This window comes from Ambystoma mexicanum, chromosome 1p, assembly GCF_040938575.1.
Source record: "Ambystoma mexicanum isolate Mex_15411 chromosome 1p, UKY_AmexF1_1, whole genome shotgun sequence".
NCBI classification, from domain to species: domain Eukaryota; kingdom Metazoa; phylum Chordata; class Amphibia; order Caudata; family Ambystomatidae; genus Ambystoma; species Ambystoma mexicanum.
The window spans coordinates 1,379,989,814-1,380,006,610 of NC_090921.1; the positions used below are offsets into that span (position 1 = coordinate 1,379,989,814).

The window sequence follows — 16,797 nt, forward strand, 5'->3', positions numbered from 1 at the left end:
CTGCCTGTACTTGGATGTCCAGACGTCGATTGACCGGCTGGACCGAGTGGGGCTTGAGCCAACCCTTCTTGGCCAGGGAGACTACATGGGTTTGCAGTGGAATCCCAGTGTTGGCAGAGGGGCGTTTCGTGATGACTTCACCCAGAACCCCCTATGCCGGCTGTTCGACCTCGGGTTGGGGAAGGCCCAGGTACTCCGCCAGGCCAGCAAGACATTCATGAAAGGCCCTGGCTGAGGATGGCGTGTCCGGATCGTCCTCCTCATCCGTATCCTGCAGATCTGGAGGATCGTGTGAAGGAGGAGGAGTAGAGGGCGCCGGAGGCTGGGGTACAGGGGCCACATCCGGAGGCTGAGGAAGCGGCAAAGGTTGCGGAGTTGGCTGTGGAGCCAGAGGAGGCAGCTGCACCGGGGCCTGAGGGCCCGATGGAGACTTCTGTGGTTCCATTAGCATGGCGGGGAGGACTTTCCCGATTATGTCTTTGATGATAACCCCCATCTGAGGAGACCTCATTAGGCCGAGGAATTTCTCGAAGAGCACCTCCTCACTGGCCAAAGAAGTGGCAGTGGGTACCGACGGAGTAGCAGGGGACTGCTGGAGCCGCTGCGTACTCTGTCCTTATGGATGCAAAGGAAAGTTGTCCAGCGCAAATCAAGGTTAGACTGTAGGCCATGTACCTGGTTGAGGCCAGTGCCACCTTGACACTTGTTCTTCGCCGAATTCGTGGAATGGCGTTGGACAGGTGTCCCTTTCTCGCGCGGTCGCCATTTTGTCGAGCTGCCTGCCACATACTTGCAACGTGTTGCTCAGCCTGCTGGGCCCGGCTTCGTCCAAAACTCCTGCGTGTGGATCACGAGGCCTACCCTGCTCCTCAGGCCTCGGCCCGGTAGTTGTGAAACACCCTCGACCCGGGGGTCGGTAGAGCGGCATTTAGGTACCCCCTCGGACGTATTGCTGGTATTATGGCGTAGCCTCTCTGACGTATTGCTGGTGTTAGGGCGTAGCCCCTCAGCCATTGTGCCGGTAAAAAAGCGTAGCCCCTCGGGTGTAGACCCGGAACAAGAACCTTCCGGTCCCTCAACAATGCGCCCGGGAGGATCTGAGGATCCCTCGACCCGAAGGCCGGTAACTGTAGCAGCCTCGGTGCACGTGCCGGTAGAAGGACCTGGCCGGTTGCCCCCGCGCAGAAGAGTCTCTGGGAAGGAGTCTCCCTTGCGGGGTGCGCTGGAAAATATTGACCCTACCTTGTGCCTGGTTCGATGCTTCATAAAGGTCTTGAGATCCTCTGGAAGTACCAGAATCCTTAGAGACACTATAGTCAATTAACCTGCTACACCTGAAAAGGAAATGAAGACACGCCTGAAAAGGTAAAGAAACACAGCCTCCCTGAAGATTCATGGAGTTATGAAAGCATGCGTTTGGAGGAGAAGTCAATGCAGGAAAACTTGACTGGCAACAGACTGCGCGTCTTGTCGCTAATTGTTAACCATTATCCTCTGGAAGAGCTCCCTCCAACTGGCTAGTCTGTTCTTCAGCGCCTTCGAGGACAGCGAGTCACATGCCGAACATGATTGCCAAACATGGTCTGGGCCAAGGCAACGTAGGCAGAGGGTGTGGGGGTCTGAAGTTGGGAAGAGCCTGTTGCAGGATGGACATCTGCTGAACCCTGTAGAAGTCGGCATGTGCCGGGGAGGAGCGTGACACCTGAGGACGGAGTATCTGAATGATAGATAAGACAAAAAAGAAATATCCGCACATGGAATTACATGGCCGAAGCCAAATACAGGAGTGCTGGTGAATTCGGCCCGTTCCCGTTGATGCGGAAAAGGGGACTGAGGTGTGGCGCCAGAGGGCAGCGCATGCTCCCTGGGTCGCCGACCCGCGCCCCTCTAAATTTAAAGGGGAAGAAGGTTTTTTCTGGTGAAAAAGGTTCCATCTCCCGTCCCTTGGAAGAGACACCCATACAGTATGCAGGAAAGGGGATGGGACGTAAGAGTAATACAAATGTATATGTAACAATTAGAAAGAAAAAAAATTGTTAAAACTCTTGGGCTGGAGTATTTCTAGGACAAAATCCAATGTTTCTGTTGGCATATTTCAAGCTAAGGTTAAACATGAATAGGCATTCAGCCACCTTGCAAGTGATGTGGATGCTCAGGGATACTAATAAAATATGAATGTATAAATGCCCAGATGGGCTGATTATCTGTCTCTCTCAGCATTATCATGATTATTAGGGCATTTACTGGGCCGGTTTTGGCTTTGGGAAGCAAAAGAGTGCTTTATAATCAAACAAGAGCACAGTGATGGAAGCAGAGAAAAAGGGAGCGGGGAGCTAACAGGGGATGGCGAGCAACTAGGGTGGAGACGGTGGGGAGCAGATCCCTGAGTCGCAGGCAGGGTGGGCAGTGTAGGGGCATTCAAACATAAGTGTGCACACAGCGTGGCTTAATCAATTTAAAACCATTTCACTATTGTCTAACTAGGGAGCTGCAAGGGCAAAATTGGACAAGCTCCAGCTGATCCACGGACCAAGCATGGCTATATCTTTCAAATCACATCACGGCCAGTATTTCACATGCCACACAGAATAGCAATAGATGGCAAATGCACGCTGTAAAGTGACAGTCTATGCTATCTTACTTGCTCATCATATTGGGGACCAAAAACCACGTAGTTCCAGTCGGACGCATGAGAAACGAAAAGACACACATCGGAATGTGCTGACGTGCCTCGAATTCCTTCCAGAAAGCAATAGGGCAGTAAGAATGGCATCTTGGGACTTTTCTAGTTCTACATCAACTGCATTAAGCACATTGCATCTTAATCATTGTCAGGGAATTTGACCACATGGACTGGTTTTCCTTGTTTGGTAGTGCTCCTGTGGATTACTTTATTGCCTTCACTTGTTTCAGAACGGGAGACATGTTCTCAAGACCAATAATGTCTTCTGTGCTGTAGTAGGCAGGTGAAGTTAAAAGAGGGACATTTCAGTAAGGAAGAAGGACATCCATTCAAGTTTACGGTGATGTGACGATCTACATGTCTATATAGCAAAGGTGAAATATAAAAAAAGGCTAAAGACATGTGAAGAAACCAGTCTGTGCTTGACACCAAAAGTTACAGAATAAATTAAATATCTTGAAAATGCTAGAAAAGTGTGTTAGATACCTAACTTAATTAAAGCGAATGCTAAAACAGCTTATTTTTGTCCTGGCAAGCCACTTAAAGGGGAATCTCTCTCCTTGTGCTTATGAACAACCCCGGTCAATGCATAATATAAATGAGCGGGAGGGGATGGGATGTGGGGGGTGTGCGCATGCACAGCAGGGGATGCCAATCGCTGTTCACCTGACACGGGCCTCTATCGGACATTCACTTGTTACATTATCAGTCTTTTTTGACAGGGTGCTTACAGAACAGTTTCAGGAAACCACCACACAGGGCTACTCTGTCGAACCATTATTTGAATTCGCCCAAGGCAAACTGTAACGTTTTAGATCACATTTCACAAGGTCAGTCTTTTTTCTCTCTGGCGGTTCATAGAGAAGCCACCAGGACACTGCACCAGCCTCTTCATCGTAGTCTTCCTCTACCCGAGGGTTCGGCAACCTGTAGCTCTCCAGATGTTTTGGACTATGGCTCATATCATCATCTCTTGCCATTGCCTATGCTATGCAGTGATGATGGACGGCTGCAGACCCTTGTAGCCTAGCGCGCACAAACACACACTCTCTTTTTCTTTCTCTCTCCGTCTCTCTCTCCGTCTCTCTCCGTCTCTCTCTCCGTCTCTCTCTCTCTCTCTCTCAATGAAAGCTCAAGTGCAAAACCAAGTGCAAAGCGTTTTGGAATGGAGTTAGCTACAGGCTGGAATGCGTACACACACACACACAGTGGGTTTACCCAGGCCTTTTGCCGGACACTTTACCTGCTTCCCATGTACCAGCAAGGTGGTGATATGTGGCGCTATAGAAGAGGCACATTTCTGTGTGATTGCAGCAGTGTGACGTACCACCAACCTGAGTTTGTCACGCGAGCCACCAGGGAAAAAATAGAAAGTGGGTTGCATATTTTGGCAATTAAAAGAAGAAGTTATACATCGCAGTAGACATACCATATATGATTAAAAGTGTACGCTTTTGTTTAAGTAACGAAATGTCCTATAAGCGCATGACTGAGTCATCAACTTTGGGATAGACATCAGCTTGAAACACTGGAGCATGGTGTGGCTCTAGGACACCTATATGTCTCTCATGCACCCCGGTTCCAGCCCACCTCAACTCCGGACATGACATCAATGACCATACTCATAGTATGCACTACACCCCCCCCCCCACCTCAGTTCCACAACTTTTTTCTTGCATGCTCAGCAGCTGAGGGAATAATTTCCCATGCCACAGAACCACATGCAAAATAGATTTCTTTTGAAAGGAACTAACCTTCTTTTATCGTTTTTTATATAAACAGCAGACGTAGCCTCCACGTGTTAATATGGCCCAATCCGTGCAACGTGCACACATATTTTACTTTTTTTAATTCTTCTGATCACTCACCCACAAGAATCTTCCAGAAGCAGGAAGAATGGCGGAGAAGCAATAGAAAGAATATTAACGGTAAGTCTTTTTTCGTTCACTGGATTGAGGTCTCCCACAGATTCCTCATGTGGACCCAGTAGTAACCGAAAAGGGGAACGGGGAGAGGGGCGTTAAACTAAAAAGCTATGTAAAACCACCCTACCAAAGCACAAATCCATGCCCATAGCTACGTCTAGGCTGTAATGTTTTGAAAAAGTGTGACGGGAAGCCAATGTGGCTGCCTGACAGATCTCTCTCAACCGCACTCCTCTTTGTAGAGAGGAGGAAGCAGCCACTCCCCCCCTCTTGGAATGGGTCCAGAGACCTGAGGGGACATCCTTTCCTGCCTTCTCAGAGCATTCTGCTATACAAAGGGCGATCCAAATGGATATGGTTTGCTTTGTCACCATCCAGCCAAACCTTGAGAGTGAAAACACAATGAATAGCTGGTCGTCCCTGTGAAAGGAGAAATTGCTTACGGGTAACATTTTTTCTATGGATTGTTCTTCCGCAGATTCCTCATCTGATAGATATCCTTACAGAGTCAGCTGCCTTGGAAAGATTTCGACAGGGGACGTAGTACGATGCAACATCGACCATCGACTCCTCTTAACTTGGCAGTGCCACTCCTCGACTGTGGACTTGACTTCGGCAGTACATATATTGTGTCACTGCTCCCTGTGCAATCCATGGGAATTCAGCTTAACGAAAGCCACAAAATAAATGCGTAAATCATGTCTTTCTTGTTTTGTGAAGAACTGTCACCGTACTGAGAACAACAGGCTGAAAGTACACAACCAATAATTACCCAAAACGTGCATAACATGCAATCATCACAACCTCAAGTTGTCATCCCACTAGCATAGATCAACCAGAAATGGCAACAGACTACTTTCACAGTAGAGCAGGATGGGAGCGTGATGAGGAATCTGCGGGAGAACAGTCCATAGAAAGAACATTATCTGCAAGTAATTCCTCCTTCAATGGATTGCATACTTCCCGCAGATTCCTCATCTGATAAACTTCCAAAGCAGTACAAAGTGCAGTGGCGGAATAGAAGTTCTCAGACAAGGAAGCTCTGCAACACCGCTCTGCCAAATCGAGCGTCCAAACTTAGTGCCACATCCAAGCAATAATTCTTAGTGAACATATGGAGTGACGACGACGTCACTGCTCGACAAATCACTCTCACTGGCACACCTCTTTGTATGTGTACAATGATCTAGTAGAAGGTCTGCAAGCAGCCAGTAACACTTCAGCTACCTCTTCTGAGAGGTCCCAGGCACCATACCTCATCCTCTCAAGAGCCACGCATGTAGGTTGAGGGACTCTGGGTTTGGGTGGATCACCAGACCTTCCAACTAGAATAGGAGGGCCGGTATCTGAGGAAGCCGGAGAGGTGGGCAGATGGCTAATTCCAGGAGCTCTGAGTACCATGTCCTCCTCGCCCAGTATGGAGTGATCAAAATTAAAGTGGTTTGAAACCTCCTCAACCTCCTGAGAACCCACAAGATGACCGGTATCAGTGGAAACACATAGTGGACTTCGAAGACCCACTCCACCAGAAACACATTTCCTAGTACGCCCTTCACTGGGAATTCCCTAGAGCAGAACTGGCTGCAGTTTGCATTGGCCCTCGTGGCAAACAGATCCACTGTAGGGGTGCCCCACAGCGCAAAGGTCTCCTCTAGGACTTCCTGACACACTTCCCATTTGTGAGAGACCGTTCTCTGCTTCTGCCAGATGAGCTGCCATCCACACAAGGATCTGGTTTTCCAGCTGGTTTTCCAGCAACCAGAACCACAGTTGCAATGCCTCCCTACATAAGAGCAGGGACGCACCTCCCCTGCTTGTTGGGGTAGTGCAAAGTCACTGTGTTGTCCGTCAGAAGAAAGACGTGTTTCCCTCTGAGGGAAGGCGCAAAGACCATCAGGGCTAGCCTGATCGCCCGTAACTCCATTATGTTGATGGGCCACCGGCATTCCACTGGGGAACAAAGGTTGCTCATCTGCAGATCTCCGCAGTATCCATTCAGGGATGCGTCTGTAACCATCTGGGCCTGGGGCCAAAGTACCGAAAGGGTTCCACCGCCATCATGCTCTCTCTCTGCTGGCCCACCAAGAGACGTTGTTGGTTCTCGAATTCAACACCCTGAGAATATCAGTTATATTAACAATAATTTAGCATTTATATAGCGCTACAAACCCTCAGGCATCTGAGCGCTGCTTATTATTACCCACAGTGTGTGATGCTCATTTATCAACCTCGGAAGGATGAAAGGCTGAGGTTTGCCCTGCCGGGATTCATACCTGCATAAGCAAGCTCTGCACAGATGTCAAAGCGAGCGGTCTACTCGCTGTGCTACCGGACCGGTATCGGGTCAGTGGTATCAAAGTACTTGGACCACTGATCCCTCAAAAGCCACTGCAGGGATCATCTGGCTTCTGCCACCAGAAAAATGCAGGCAGCCATGAGATCTAACATGCAGAGGAAGAAAACCACAGGTAGGCTGTTGTGGTTCTGGAAAGCTCGATCTGCCACTGGTGACTGGTGACTGGTCTGACACTGGTGACCCTCTGCTCGGGGAGAAAGCCTTTGCAGCCCGTGTGTCCAGGACGGCCCTGATCAACTGGAGTTTCTGCATTGCTGTGATGTGGGACTTCTTTGGGGAGAAGCCCGAACCATGACGCAGAGAGCAGGTTTCCTTGAGCTGTGTCGATACCTGCTCCAGAGATCTTCCTCGGATCAACCAGTCGTCCAAGTACGGAAATACCTCATCTGATGTGCGCCGCCACCACTGCCATCCGCTTGGTGAAAAACCTGGGTGTGGAGGTTAGCCAAAGGGGAGCACCTTGAACTGATACTGAGTGTCCCTGATGACGAATACCAGGAACTGCGTGTGCTTTACGATGGATGTGCACGTGGAAATAAGCATTCTAAAAATCCAGCAACACCAACCAGTCCTGGATCTGTACAGCCTGGAGAATTTCTTTTCATGTCACCATCCTTAACTTGTCCGTTCCCAGGAACTTGTTCAAGGTTCTGAGGTCCAGGATGGGACAGAGTCCTCCTCCTTTCTTGGGTAACAGAAAGTATCAAGAGTACAAGCCTGATCATCTCTGCTCATGTGGCACCTATTTCACAGCACCCTTTAATAACATGGCCCACAGTTCCTCCTGGAGCTCCTGGTCGGTAGTTGTGGAGGGTGGGGGTGGTCTGTCCAGAGGTCTTTTTAGAAAGGGCAGACCGTAACCCCATCTAAAGAGGGGCAAGGCCCAGGGTTCAGAGCTTACCTCCTTCCATCTTTCCCAGGGCTTGTAGACTCTCCCTCCAACTGGAGAAACATGGGGAAAACTCAAATCGGCTTAGCAGTAGGGTGACCAGATTTTCAAAACAAAAAACCAGGACGGCCAACAACATAAAAGAGAGATTGCAGCCCACCAATTACCGCCCCTCCCCCAACACGCCCCCGCAACCACCCCCTCAACCATCTATCCAGCACTTCTCCTTTTTATAAACTGTATATAATCTCATTTGTGCAGTTTTGTCTGTGAATCATGGCATGTGAACTCAAAACGAGCGTGAGCTCTAATTGATATTACATGGCTTGCCGTACAACAATTTCCAAGTCAGTCTCTGTGGCACAATCTGTAAGTGTTCTGCTTTGTACCTGAGAGGTTGGGGGTTCGAGACAAACCTCCAACTTCAAAATTCTGAAAGTGTTGTGAAAAATAATTATGGTTTTAATTACCGTAGCCCCCCAAACATGCAAACCCCGGACGGGGTTTCAAAAATAAAAAATCTCCCGGGACCCCGGGACGGAGGGTGATTTCCCCGGACTGTCCTTGGAAAACCCGGACGTCTGGTCACCCTACTTAGCAGGCACAAGAGCATCTGCAGTCTGCTGGTCCTTAGAGGCCCCTATTCCCCATCTTGGATGCTAGGAGCGCCTCTGCCCTTGCCTGGTTGGCAGAAGCTGTGCATTCCATTCAAACGGTACATACCACCTGTATCCCCTTCCTCTATATAAAAGAAGCCAAAGGATTGCTTGGCCGGCTGCTGCACAGCTAGACCAAGCGATTTAGCAGCTAACTTAAGAGTCTTTACATTTTTACAAAAGACTCTGCTGCTTTCGGGATGAACAGGTGATCACCGTCAAATGCCATTTCGAAAGGTTTGGCTTGGACGTTAGGTGAGAACCCCGAACAGTGGCGTTAAGCAGAACTCTGCAGCACTATGGGTGCCCCCCATTGCAAGGCCTATGCAATCTGCAGTGTCCAGGCCCGCCTGCAGCGCTTGACAAGCCATCTCCGTTCCGTCATTAATTAAATCCAGTAAGCCACCCCTCACTTCTCCAGCCGGGAGGTGATTCGCGGCTTCCACTATTATCCTCTACAGCCCATGGGAGTATTTAGCGATGGCACAGGAGGCATTCATTTCCTTCACGGCCATGTTCCCTGATGCCAACATCTTCTTAACCAGGGCATCTGCTTTCTTGGAGCCATGTCAGTGGGAAGGTTAGAGGTGGAGGTGGCCTGTCTAGAGCTTACTGTGGTGGCTTGGACCACCAAACCCTTAGCGTAGGGTGAGATTAAAAAAAAGGTTAAGTCTCCCCTGGCATGTTTGTATTTATTCATGAGCTCAGGATCCACAGCCTGCGTGGAACATGATGTTTTGCCATACAGTACCAATGGGTCCGAAATGAACAAATTAAAGGGTAATGCCCTCTCTGTTTGCAGTCCCTTATTCAGGATGTCCGTCAGCTTGTATTCTGTAAGGTGCTTGGCCACGGCACCCAGACCGAAGGCCAGGATCACCTTTTAAACTGTCCTTCTGTACTGGGCATTGGGGTGCCCATAGGGAGATGCCTGTTGCAAGTCAAGGTTAGGGGAGGTGTCAAGCCCACTTGTGTTATGCACACCTTCAGCCACAGCCAGCAAATCGGCCTGGTCTGTGAAATAATCAGCTCCCCCAGCTCCACCGCTCATTGGCTCCATGCAGGATACCGTTCATCATCATAAATCAACCTAATGGAGTCTAAGAACTCTGATTGCGACTTGGGGACAAAAGAACGATTGACCGCCGGTGCCAAGGGGATCGTTCCGAGGTCTCTTGGCCCTGATGCATCTGGGGCTATCAGCGTCAATATTGGCTTCAAAGTTGCCAAGGTTGAGATCGAGGGCCTAGGACCTGACAGGGTCATCTTAGCACCAGAACCACCGGGTGCAACTGGTGCCTGGCTCGCCTCAGCATCGAGGCTGAAGCTGAAGCTGTACCCGCCACATCCTTTTGATAGAGCTGGAGCATTTGCCCCTTAAAAGTCTCCCACTCTCCCCTCCGGGCACCCGTCTCCAGCTAGAACTTACTCCGCTCCTCCAAGAGTCAGAGGGCCTCATTACACGGTAGGCGGTAGGGGTTTACCGGTAAGGGCACCGGTACCGGTAAACCCCTACCGCCTTACTACGAGTTCCCTTTGCGGGACCCGACTTTAACGGCTGGTTTTACCAGCCGTTAAAGTAGTATGCCACAAAGGGACCTCGGAGCTAATTACGGTACCGCAATTTGCGGTACCGTAATTAGCACCTTCCCCATTCCCATTATGCCCTATGGGGGCAAAAATGGTAATGGGGAAGAGCCTTGGTGAATGGGGAATTACCGCCCCCGCTCACCTTGGAGTAGGGCGGTAATTCCGCCATCCACCAAGGCGGACACGGTAAAATACCGGCGGCAACCATTGCGCTAATAGCGCCATGGTTACTGCCTACCGTGTAATGAGGCCCATAGTCAGGTCTGCGCCTCTTCTTACGGGAGGATGCATGGTGCAACCCACTTTGAGAGTGTTATCGCTTCTTTGATTTCTTGCAGTGCCTGTCCTCCTTCTCGGGCATGGGACCTTTGGTGTCGGGACCAGCGATGAAATGTGTTGGAGACTTCAATGGAGTCTGCCCAAGTGCCAACTTCGCTGACCATTCCCTGATCGACTTTGGATTCACCTGCTGACAGGAACCGCAATGCTCGACGTTGTGTTCCTTCCCGTGACACCACACGCAGACACCATTCGTGTCTGCGATAGACATCTCTGAGCTGCAGTCTTGGCAGTATTTGAATCCAAAGCTTTAGGGCCCGACATATCAGCAACAAATTGAAAAAACATCTTCTGACTGAAGAGAACAATTCCGAAACAGCATACTGAGTGCACAAAAAAAAGAAACTGGGGTACTGCGGCGCAGTGATGCAATATGTGTACTGCCAAATACATGTCTGGATTCGAGAAGTGTCACGGCTGAGTCAAGAGGAGTCAACTGTCTATGTTGTGTTGTACTGCCCCCCTTTCAAAAAGTCTCAGAGGCATCTAATGCTGGAAGGATATCTATGAGATGAGGAATCTGCAGGAGAATGCAATCCATTCAAAGGCGTCATTTTGGCAATATAAAATCTCAAAGTCTGTTTCAGGTCCAATCTGTGGAGTCTCTCTTCCTCCTTGGAAGGGCGAGGAGGTGGAAAAACACTGGCAGTTCAATACAAAAAATGTGATAACCTTCAGTAAAATTGTTGGCTTAACCTTCAAAGAACTTTCTCCTTAAAAAATTGCAGGGATGGAGCCTTACAGGACAGCGTCTGACACTAACACCTCTTGCCGATGTAATGGCCACTAAAAATGGTGTTTTAAATTGATGCTGAGTGCAAAGGATCAAAAGGGGTCGCCATCAGGAAGAAATAATGAAGTTAAGATTCCAAAGCTGGAACTATAAACGGAATTGGAGGAATCTTTTACCAGCCCCTTCTGAAATTGGGCCACCACAGGGACTGTAAAGAAAGAGCCTTGGTCTGGTAGTCTCTTATGAAGAGAAGAGAGGCCAGGTACCCCTTGACTGTGCCTACCTGTTGACTCTGCTTGGCCAGGGACAACAGAAACTCCAAGACCACCAAAGTTGGCACAACATTGGTTCTGCACTGGGTCTTTTTCTACTCAATTCCATAAATCTTCTCGCATAGATATACCTCGGAGATGGCCTGCCCACAGCTAGCAACACCTCAAACAACACATCTGTTAAATCCTAGCCATCATACTTCAGCCTCTCAAGAACAACGTATGGAGACTGAGAGACTCAGGGTTTCAGTGCGGTACCCGATCCTCCCACTGGTCAAGAGTTCCAGCCATGGAGGAAGTCAGCTAGGTGGGCAAATGGCCAATCCCAGAAGGTCTGGATACAACGTCCTCCTCGCCAAATACAGGGCGATTAAGATAAGGCGAGCCTAGAACTTCCTCTACTTCCAGAGAGCCAACAGGATGACTGAAATAGGATGAAAAGCATATTGAAGGTCGAAGACCCACACTTGAGAGACCACACCTTGCCTGCTCAGGGCATCTGCCAACCCTTTGTCCATCCCCAATAGAGGAGCTGGGGATCTCGAAATATTGTTCTCCAATACCCAGAGCCAAAGTCTCATGGCCTTCCTGCATAGGGACAGTGACCACACACCACTTTTGTTGAGGTAATGCATGGCCACTACATTGTCCATTAAAATAAGGCCATTCTTCCACCAAACGGTCGGCATAAAAGCTGTCAAAGCTAGTTTAACAGCCCGGAGCACCAAATATTGATGCGCCATAGACACTCTAGCTGGGACCAAAGCCTGCTCACCTGCAGATTCCTGGAATTAGCACTCCAACCTTTCTAGGATGCCTCTGTGACCACCTACACATCCGGTGAGGGCATCCAGAATGGTTCCCCCGCCATCATGTCCTCTCGGTCAGACTATCACAAGAGTTCATTGGCCATGGCCTGCGAAAACCTTGAGGACATCCGACACATTGCTGGAAAAATGCAAAGTAGCCACTGTCGGGAGTGCATCTTTAGCCTGGCCTCTATCAACAGAAAAATGCAGGAAGCAGTGAGGCCCAGGTGGCGGAGAAAGGCGAGGCTGGTAGCCTGCTCTAGTTCTGAAACAACATGACCATTTGATAAGTGCTGGTGACTCTCTCTTTGGGATGGGGGGTAAGGACACCCACACCCAGAATCCAGAACTACTCTGGAAAACCGACGCTTCTGCGCAGGTGTCATGTGCTACTTCTAAAAATTCAGGGAGAAGCTGAAGATGTGAAGCAGCGTGCAAATGTGATTGAGATGTCTCCAAATCTGCTCTGGGGATCATCCCAGATGTGCTAGTTGATCAACTATGGAAAGACAAAGATTCAGTTCTTCCTAAGATGGGCCCGGCAATTACTGGCATCAGCTTGAAGAACACCCTTGTTTTTCTTCAGGAACTTGTTCAGGCCACTGAGCTTGAGAATGAGACAAATGCTTCGCCCCTTCTTGGGCACAAGAAAGTAACTGGAGTACCAACCTGTTCCACTCTCTCAAGCTGAGACCTGCTCCTCCGCACCCTTTTTCAACGGAGTCTAAAAAAGGGAGTGTTAGAGAGATGTCTGGGTTTCTGAGTAAAAGGGGCAGACAGGAAACCTGATTGACCAGCTGGAGTACCCATACAAGAGAGGTGATCTTCCACCACCTGTTGCTGAGAATCTTCCCCCAACCCGCATAGTACATGGGGAGACCTCAAAGAGGACTCAAAGCGGGTGCCACCGTCGGTGCAGAAGTTGAATCAGTCTGGCATCACGCCCATCAGGGTGAGAACATCTCTTTTCAAATTGCTTAGTTTGAGGCAAGTGTGCTTTCCTCACAAAGGGGATGTACTGGCAGACACCCCTTCTTCTTGGGCCAAAGGAAAGAGATGATGATGGTGTAGGCAGTCATAATGATTTTGCTGTGACCTTTTAGGCAAATTCATATTTTCTTATTTAATTTTCAACATTGACTTTTCTTATGAGCTTTCCAGCAGTAGATCTACTGAACAAAACCACGTACAGCTGATCTCTGTGCACAGAAAAACAACAAAAACATGGATGGAATAAAACAACACCGCATTATTAAGAGAAAGAGGTCAAAGAAACGGCCTAGTTATTTTAGATTGGATTTTATCATTGTCTGAAATGATGGGCAAAAAAAAAACCAATTTGGATCAGGATCTTAATATTCAGCTAAAGAAAACTCATTTGTACTTTTATGGACGACTTCACGGACAGATTTAGCACATCTGGAAAAGCCTTTGGAAGAGGTTTATGTTTACAAACATTGCTCCAAAGGTGTACTCTGCAATGCACGTAACATACGTAAAGGGTGCAAAAACCTCTGTTGCACAATACGAATGCAAAAATCGCACCAGCAGGAGTGGTAAGTGCAGAAGGGTGGTCCAGGGAGGGAGTAGTATAGGAGGGCAGTGGTTGGGTACTAGGAGGTGTTTTCCAGATAAGGACAGCGGGAAGAAGCTGGGGGAAGGGGTTAGGAAGAGTGACAAGGGTTCCGGAGATGACCATCCGGGAGAGAGAAGGGGGCAAAAGGACAAGCAGCAAGTGAGATTGTTTCAGAACTCCCATCGAGCGAAGGTTGAAGTGCAATTAGCTGTTTCGAAAAGGATCATCATGCAATGATCACATACACACGCACCAAGGTCCATTTGTGATACCAGGGTCAACATCCCTGGGCAATACGCACCATCTCCATGCGGCTCATTGCTGTTAGGTTACATCTCCTTTGAAAAGAGGTCAAAAGTGGCTCTTTCAGTTAAGGGATCAGTTGTGGTCTTCCACATCTACGAATACCTTTCATGCATCATATTAAAAACACTATAAAAACCTTTTCAAAAGGTGACAGTGACCAGGAGAAATAGGGCACATGGGTGGGAACGAACGATCCAACACACAGTGACATTGTGAGGAAAGGCAGGCGAACACGCAGTGAAGCATGGCGCCAGTCCTTGGAGCTTGGATCGTGGCCCGGTGTTGTGCAGAGAAAGGAAAGGAAGTTCCTTTCAGGTGAAGTGTGCAGTGAGGAGGCAGCAATGGCCACCCACCCTCACAAGGATAGGGGAATAAAGGCTATCATGATGGTGGTGATGAGGCGTGGCTGAGGGCAAGGCAGGTGCCATTGCTAAAATATTACTTATTGATGGTTGCCAATGGTGGTGTAGAGGGAACGGGGAGGTTAATAATATGTTGCTAAGGCAATGTGAGGCAACAGAGAGCAGACAAACTGGGATAAAGGTTAATCAAGATGGAGTTTCAAAGGTTTCAAAAGAGAATAGATGAGCTTAGTAATACAGAAAGAAACGAACAAAAGTACTTGGTGCTAGTGTGGGAAGATACGATCGATACAAGGAAAGGGAAAGCAAAAGATGGGAGTGCAGAAGAAAAGGCAAAGAACAAAGACCAGGCTGCGGGGAAACAACAGAGAAGGCAACATGAAAAGAAGTACAAGAAAATAAAGGGGCTTAAAAGGAAAGAAGAGGGCGGTAGAACGTTGCAAAGTGGACCTGCCTTGATTACAGTATCCTTTCAACAACAGAAATGGAGCCAGTGAGTTTTATTTGAACCACTCTCCCATACAGCCGAGGAATGCAATCGTGTCATGGATTTATAAACATTTCAAATATTTAAATCACTGAAAGAAGATCGTCCTTAACCGACTCTAGTTTGCAAAATGTGCCTGAGCAGAGCCACCTTGCTCCACAGGGCCACATTGCTCCCTATTAGACCAGGGAAAGAGGCCCTCGCTAAACCGCAAATAGGGGGGTTTATGGCAAAAGGAGATTCACATACAAGGCTGGCCATTTACAGAAAGTCTTTTCTTCTAATTTCAATCATAACACCCCTATGGACAGATTTTGAGCTGGCGCTTGGACTCCTGTGTGGGGGAGGGGCGGAGCAGAGGGCTGCGCTTGTGCACCATCTGCCCTCCAGGACTTCCATAGGGGCAAATGTTCCTTCTACCATTCCAGAGCCTGAAGCACAGACAGGCGAAAGGAGCAATCAGGCGCACTCCCACATCATGTGTAGTGCCAGGCAGGACTCGTGCTCTGTGCTTTCAATTACTGCTTTTCCCATGGCCCATGACATGGGAGACCCACATAGAACATTACGCTTTTAATGAACCATTTCTGGCGCTAATGTCAGTAGATGAAGTACCGAGAGGTTACTTCGGAGGCGAGGGGTTTAACTCGCTGAGCTGTCTCACCGAAATGACTTTTACTAGAAAAAGGGGTACGCATGTTTGAGGCATTTTCGCGAGCAGAGAATGGAATAGCGTTTTATTTTTTCTTCCAACACTTCCTACTAACCGCGCTCCTGAGCTAGGTAACGTTTATCCCAAACATTCATATTCACCCTTTCTGAAACATTATCCATTCCTAACCCTAAATATGATTACATTATTAACCCTATTTTTATAATCCGTACCACGCAACGGAAACGAGCCGTACTATCCTGAACGCTCCAGCGCTGCTGCTTGATAAATACCAGCGGATCAGACAGGTTCTGCCAAGCACCGCCTCTTGCGGCAAAGAGACGCCGAGGACGTGTGTTTCGGGACAGCATTGCTACGACACGACTAGTCGCACACACAACTCAGAATTCTTTTCTAAAAAGTTATTATCTATCTGCAACTCGTATAATTCGCATTCCAGACTATCCCTGCAAATTTCACAGAGAATTCAGTTCACCACGGGCACGACTCTCTGATGAGTTTAGCTTAGGATTTAACACCTCATGCTTTTTTTGACTAGTGAGTGACAGCACATTCGTGACATCAATACTTTGTTAGAATTGGTTTGTTTCTCGGGGTTAAGCCCATGTCATAGCAAGTGTTGGTCATTGGGTTTAGCATTTAATCCTGAGCACAAGCAGGGTCCAAGCCACACATCCCGTAAACAGGCACTGTCCAAATGACTATATATGATTTGTGTTTTACAGACGTTTTACAGTGAGCACAGCGTCCATTCCATGCTCACAAGGGTTTCTTGCTTCAATCACTATCACAGACCTTTTTCATAAATAAAATGATGGGAAGCGCTTCTGGGCTCACTGTTCGTTTTGTTTGTTAATACACCCATCCGAACAGTAACATTTCTGTAAACCACAAAGCATACATAACCATTTAGACATTAGTGCCTGTTCTAATGTTCCCAAAATGCTCTTTGTTTTTATGCAAATCGTGATGACTCAGTCCCTCCGGCAAGTGCTCCCCCCAGCTGACTATGGGGGGAAGCTCAACTTGGTCTAGGATTATGCCCACATCGGTCTGACCCTTCTATGCCCAAGGCAGGAGTGTGCCCCAGTGTAGATTGTGTCTATTTCCAGCACTGACCACTCTCTATCCCTTGGCTTGC

General features: G+C 48.5%; 1 protein-coding gene across 7 annotated transcripts in view; it reads right to left on the reverse strand.

Annotated features, from left to right (window-relative positions):
• The window catches only part of PHKB (phosphorylase kinase regulatory subunit beta), a 2,092,963-nt gene that overhangs the window by 246,325 nt on the left and 1,829,841 nt on the right, over positions 1-16,797 (reverse strand). For 6 of the 7 annotated variants that reach the window (XM_069607056.1, XM_069607058.1, XM_069607055.1 and 3 more), the window contains one exon: positions 3,927-4,017. The exons of the other annotated variant lie outside the window; for it this stretch is intronic. In XM_069607056.1, the coding sequence (XP_069463157.1) occupies positions 3,927-4,017 (91 nt within the window). The remainder of the gene's footprint in view (positions 1-3,926; positions 4,018-16,797) is intronic. 7 annotated transcript variants of the gene reach the window in all.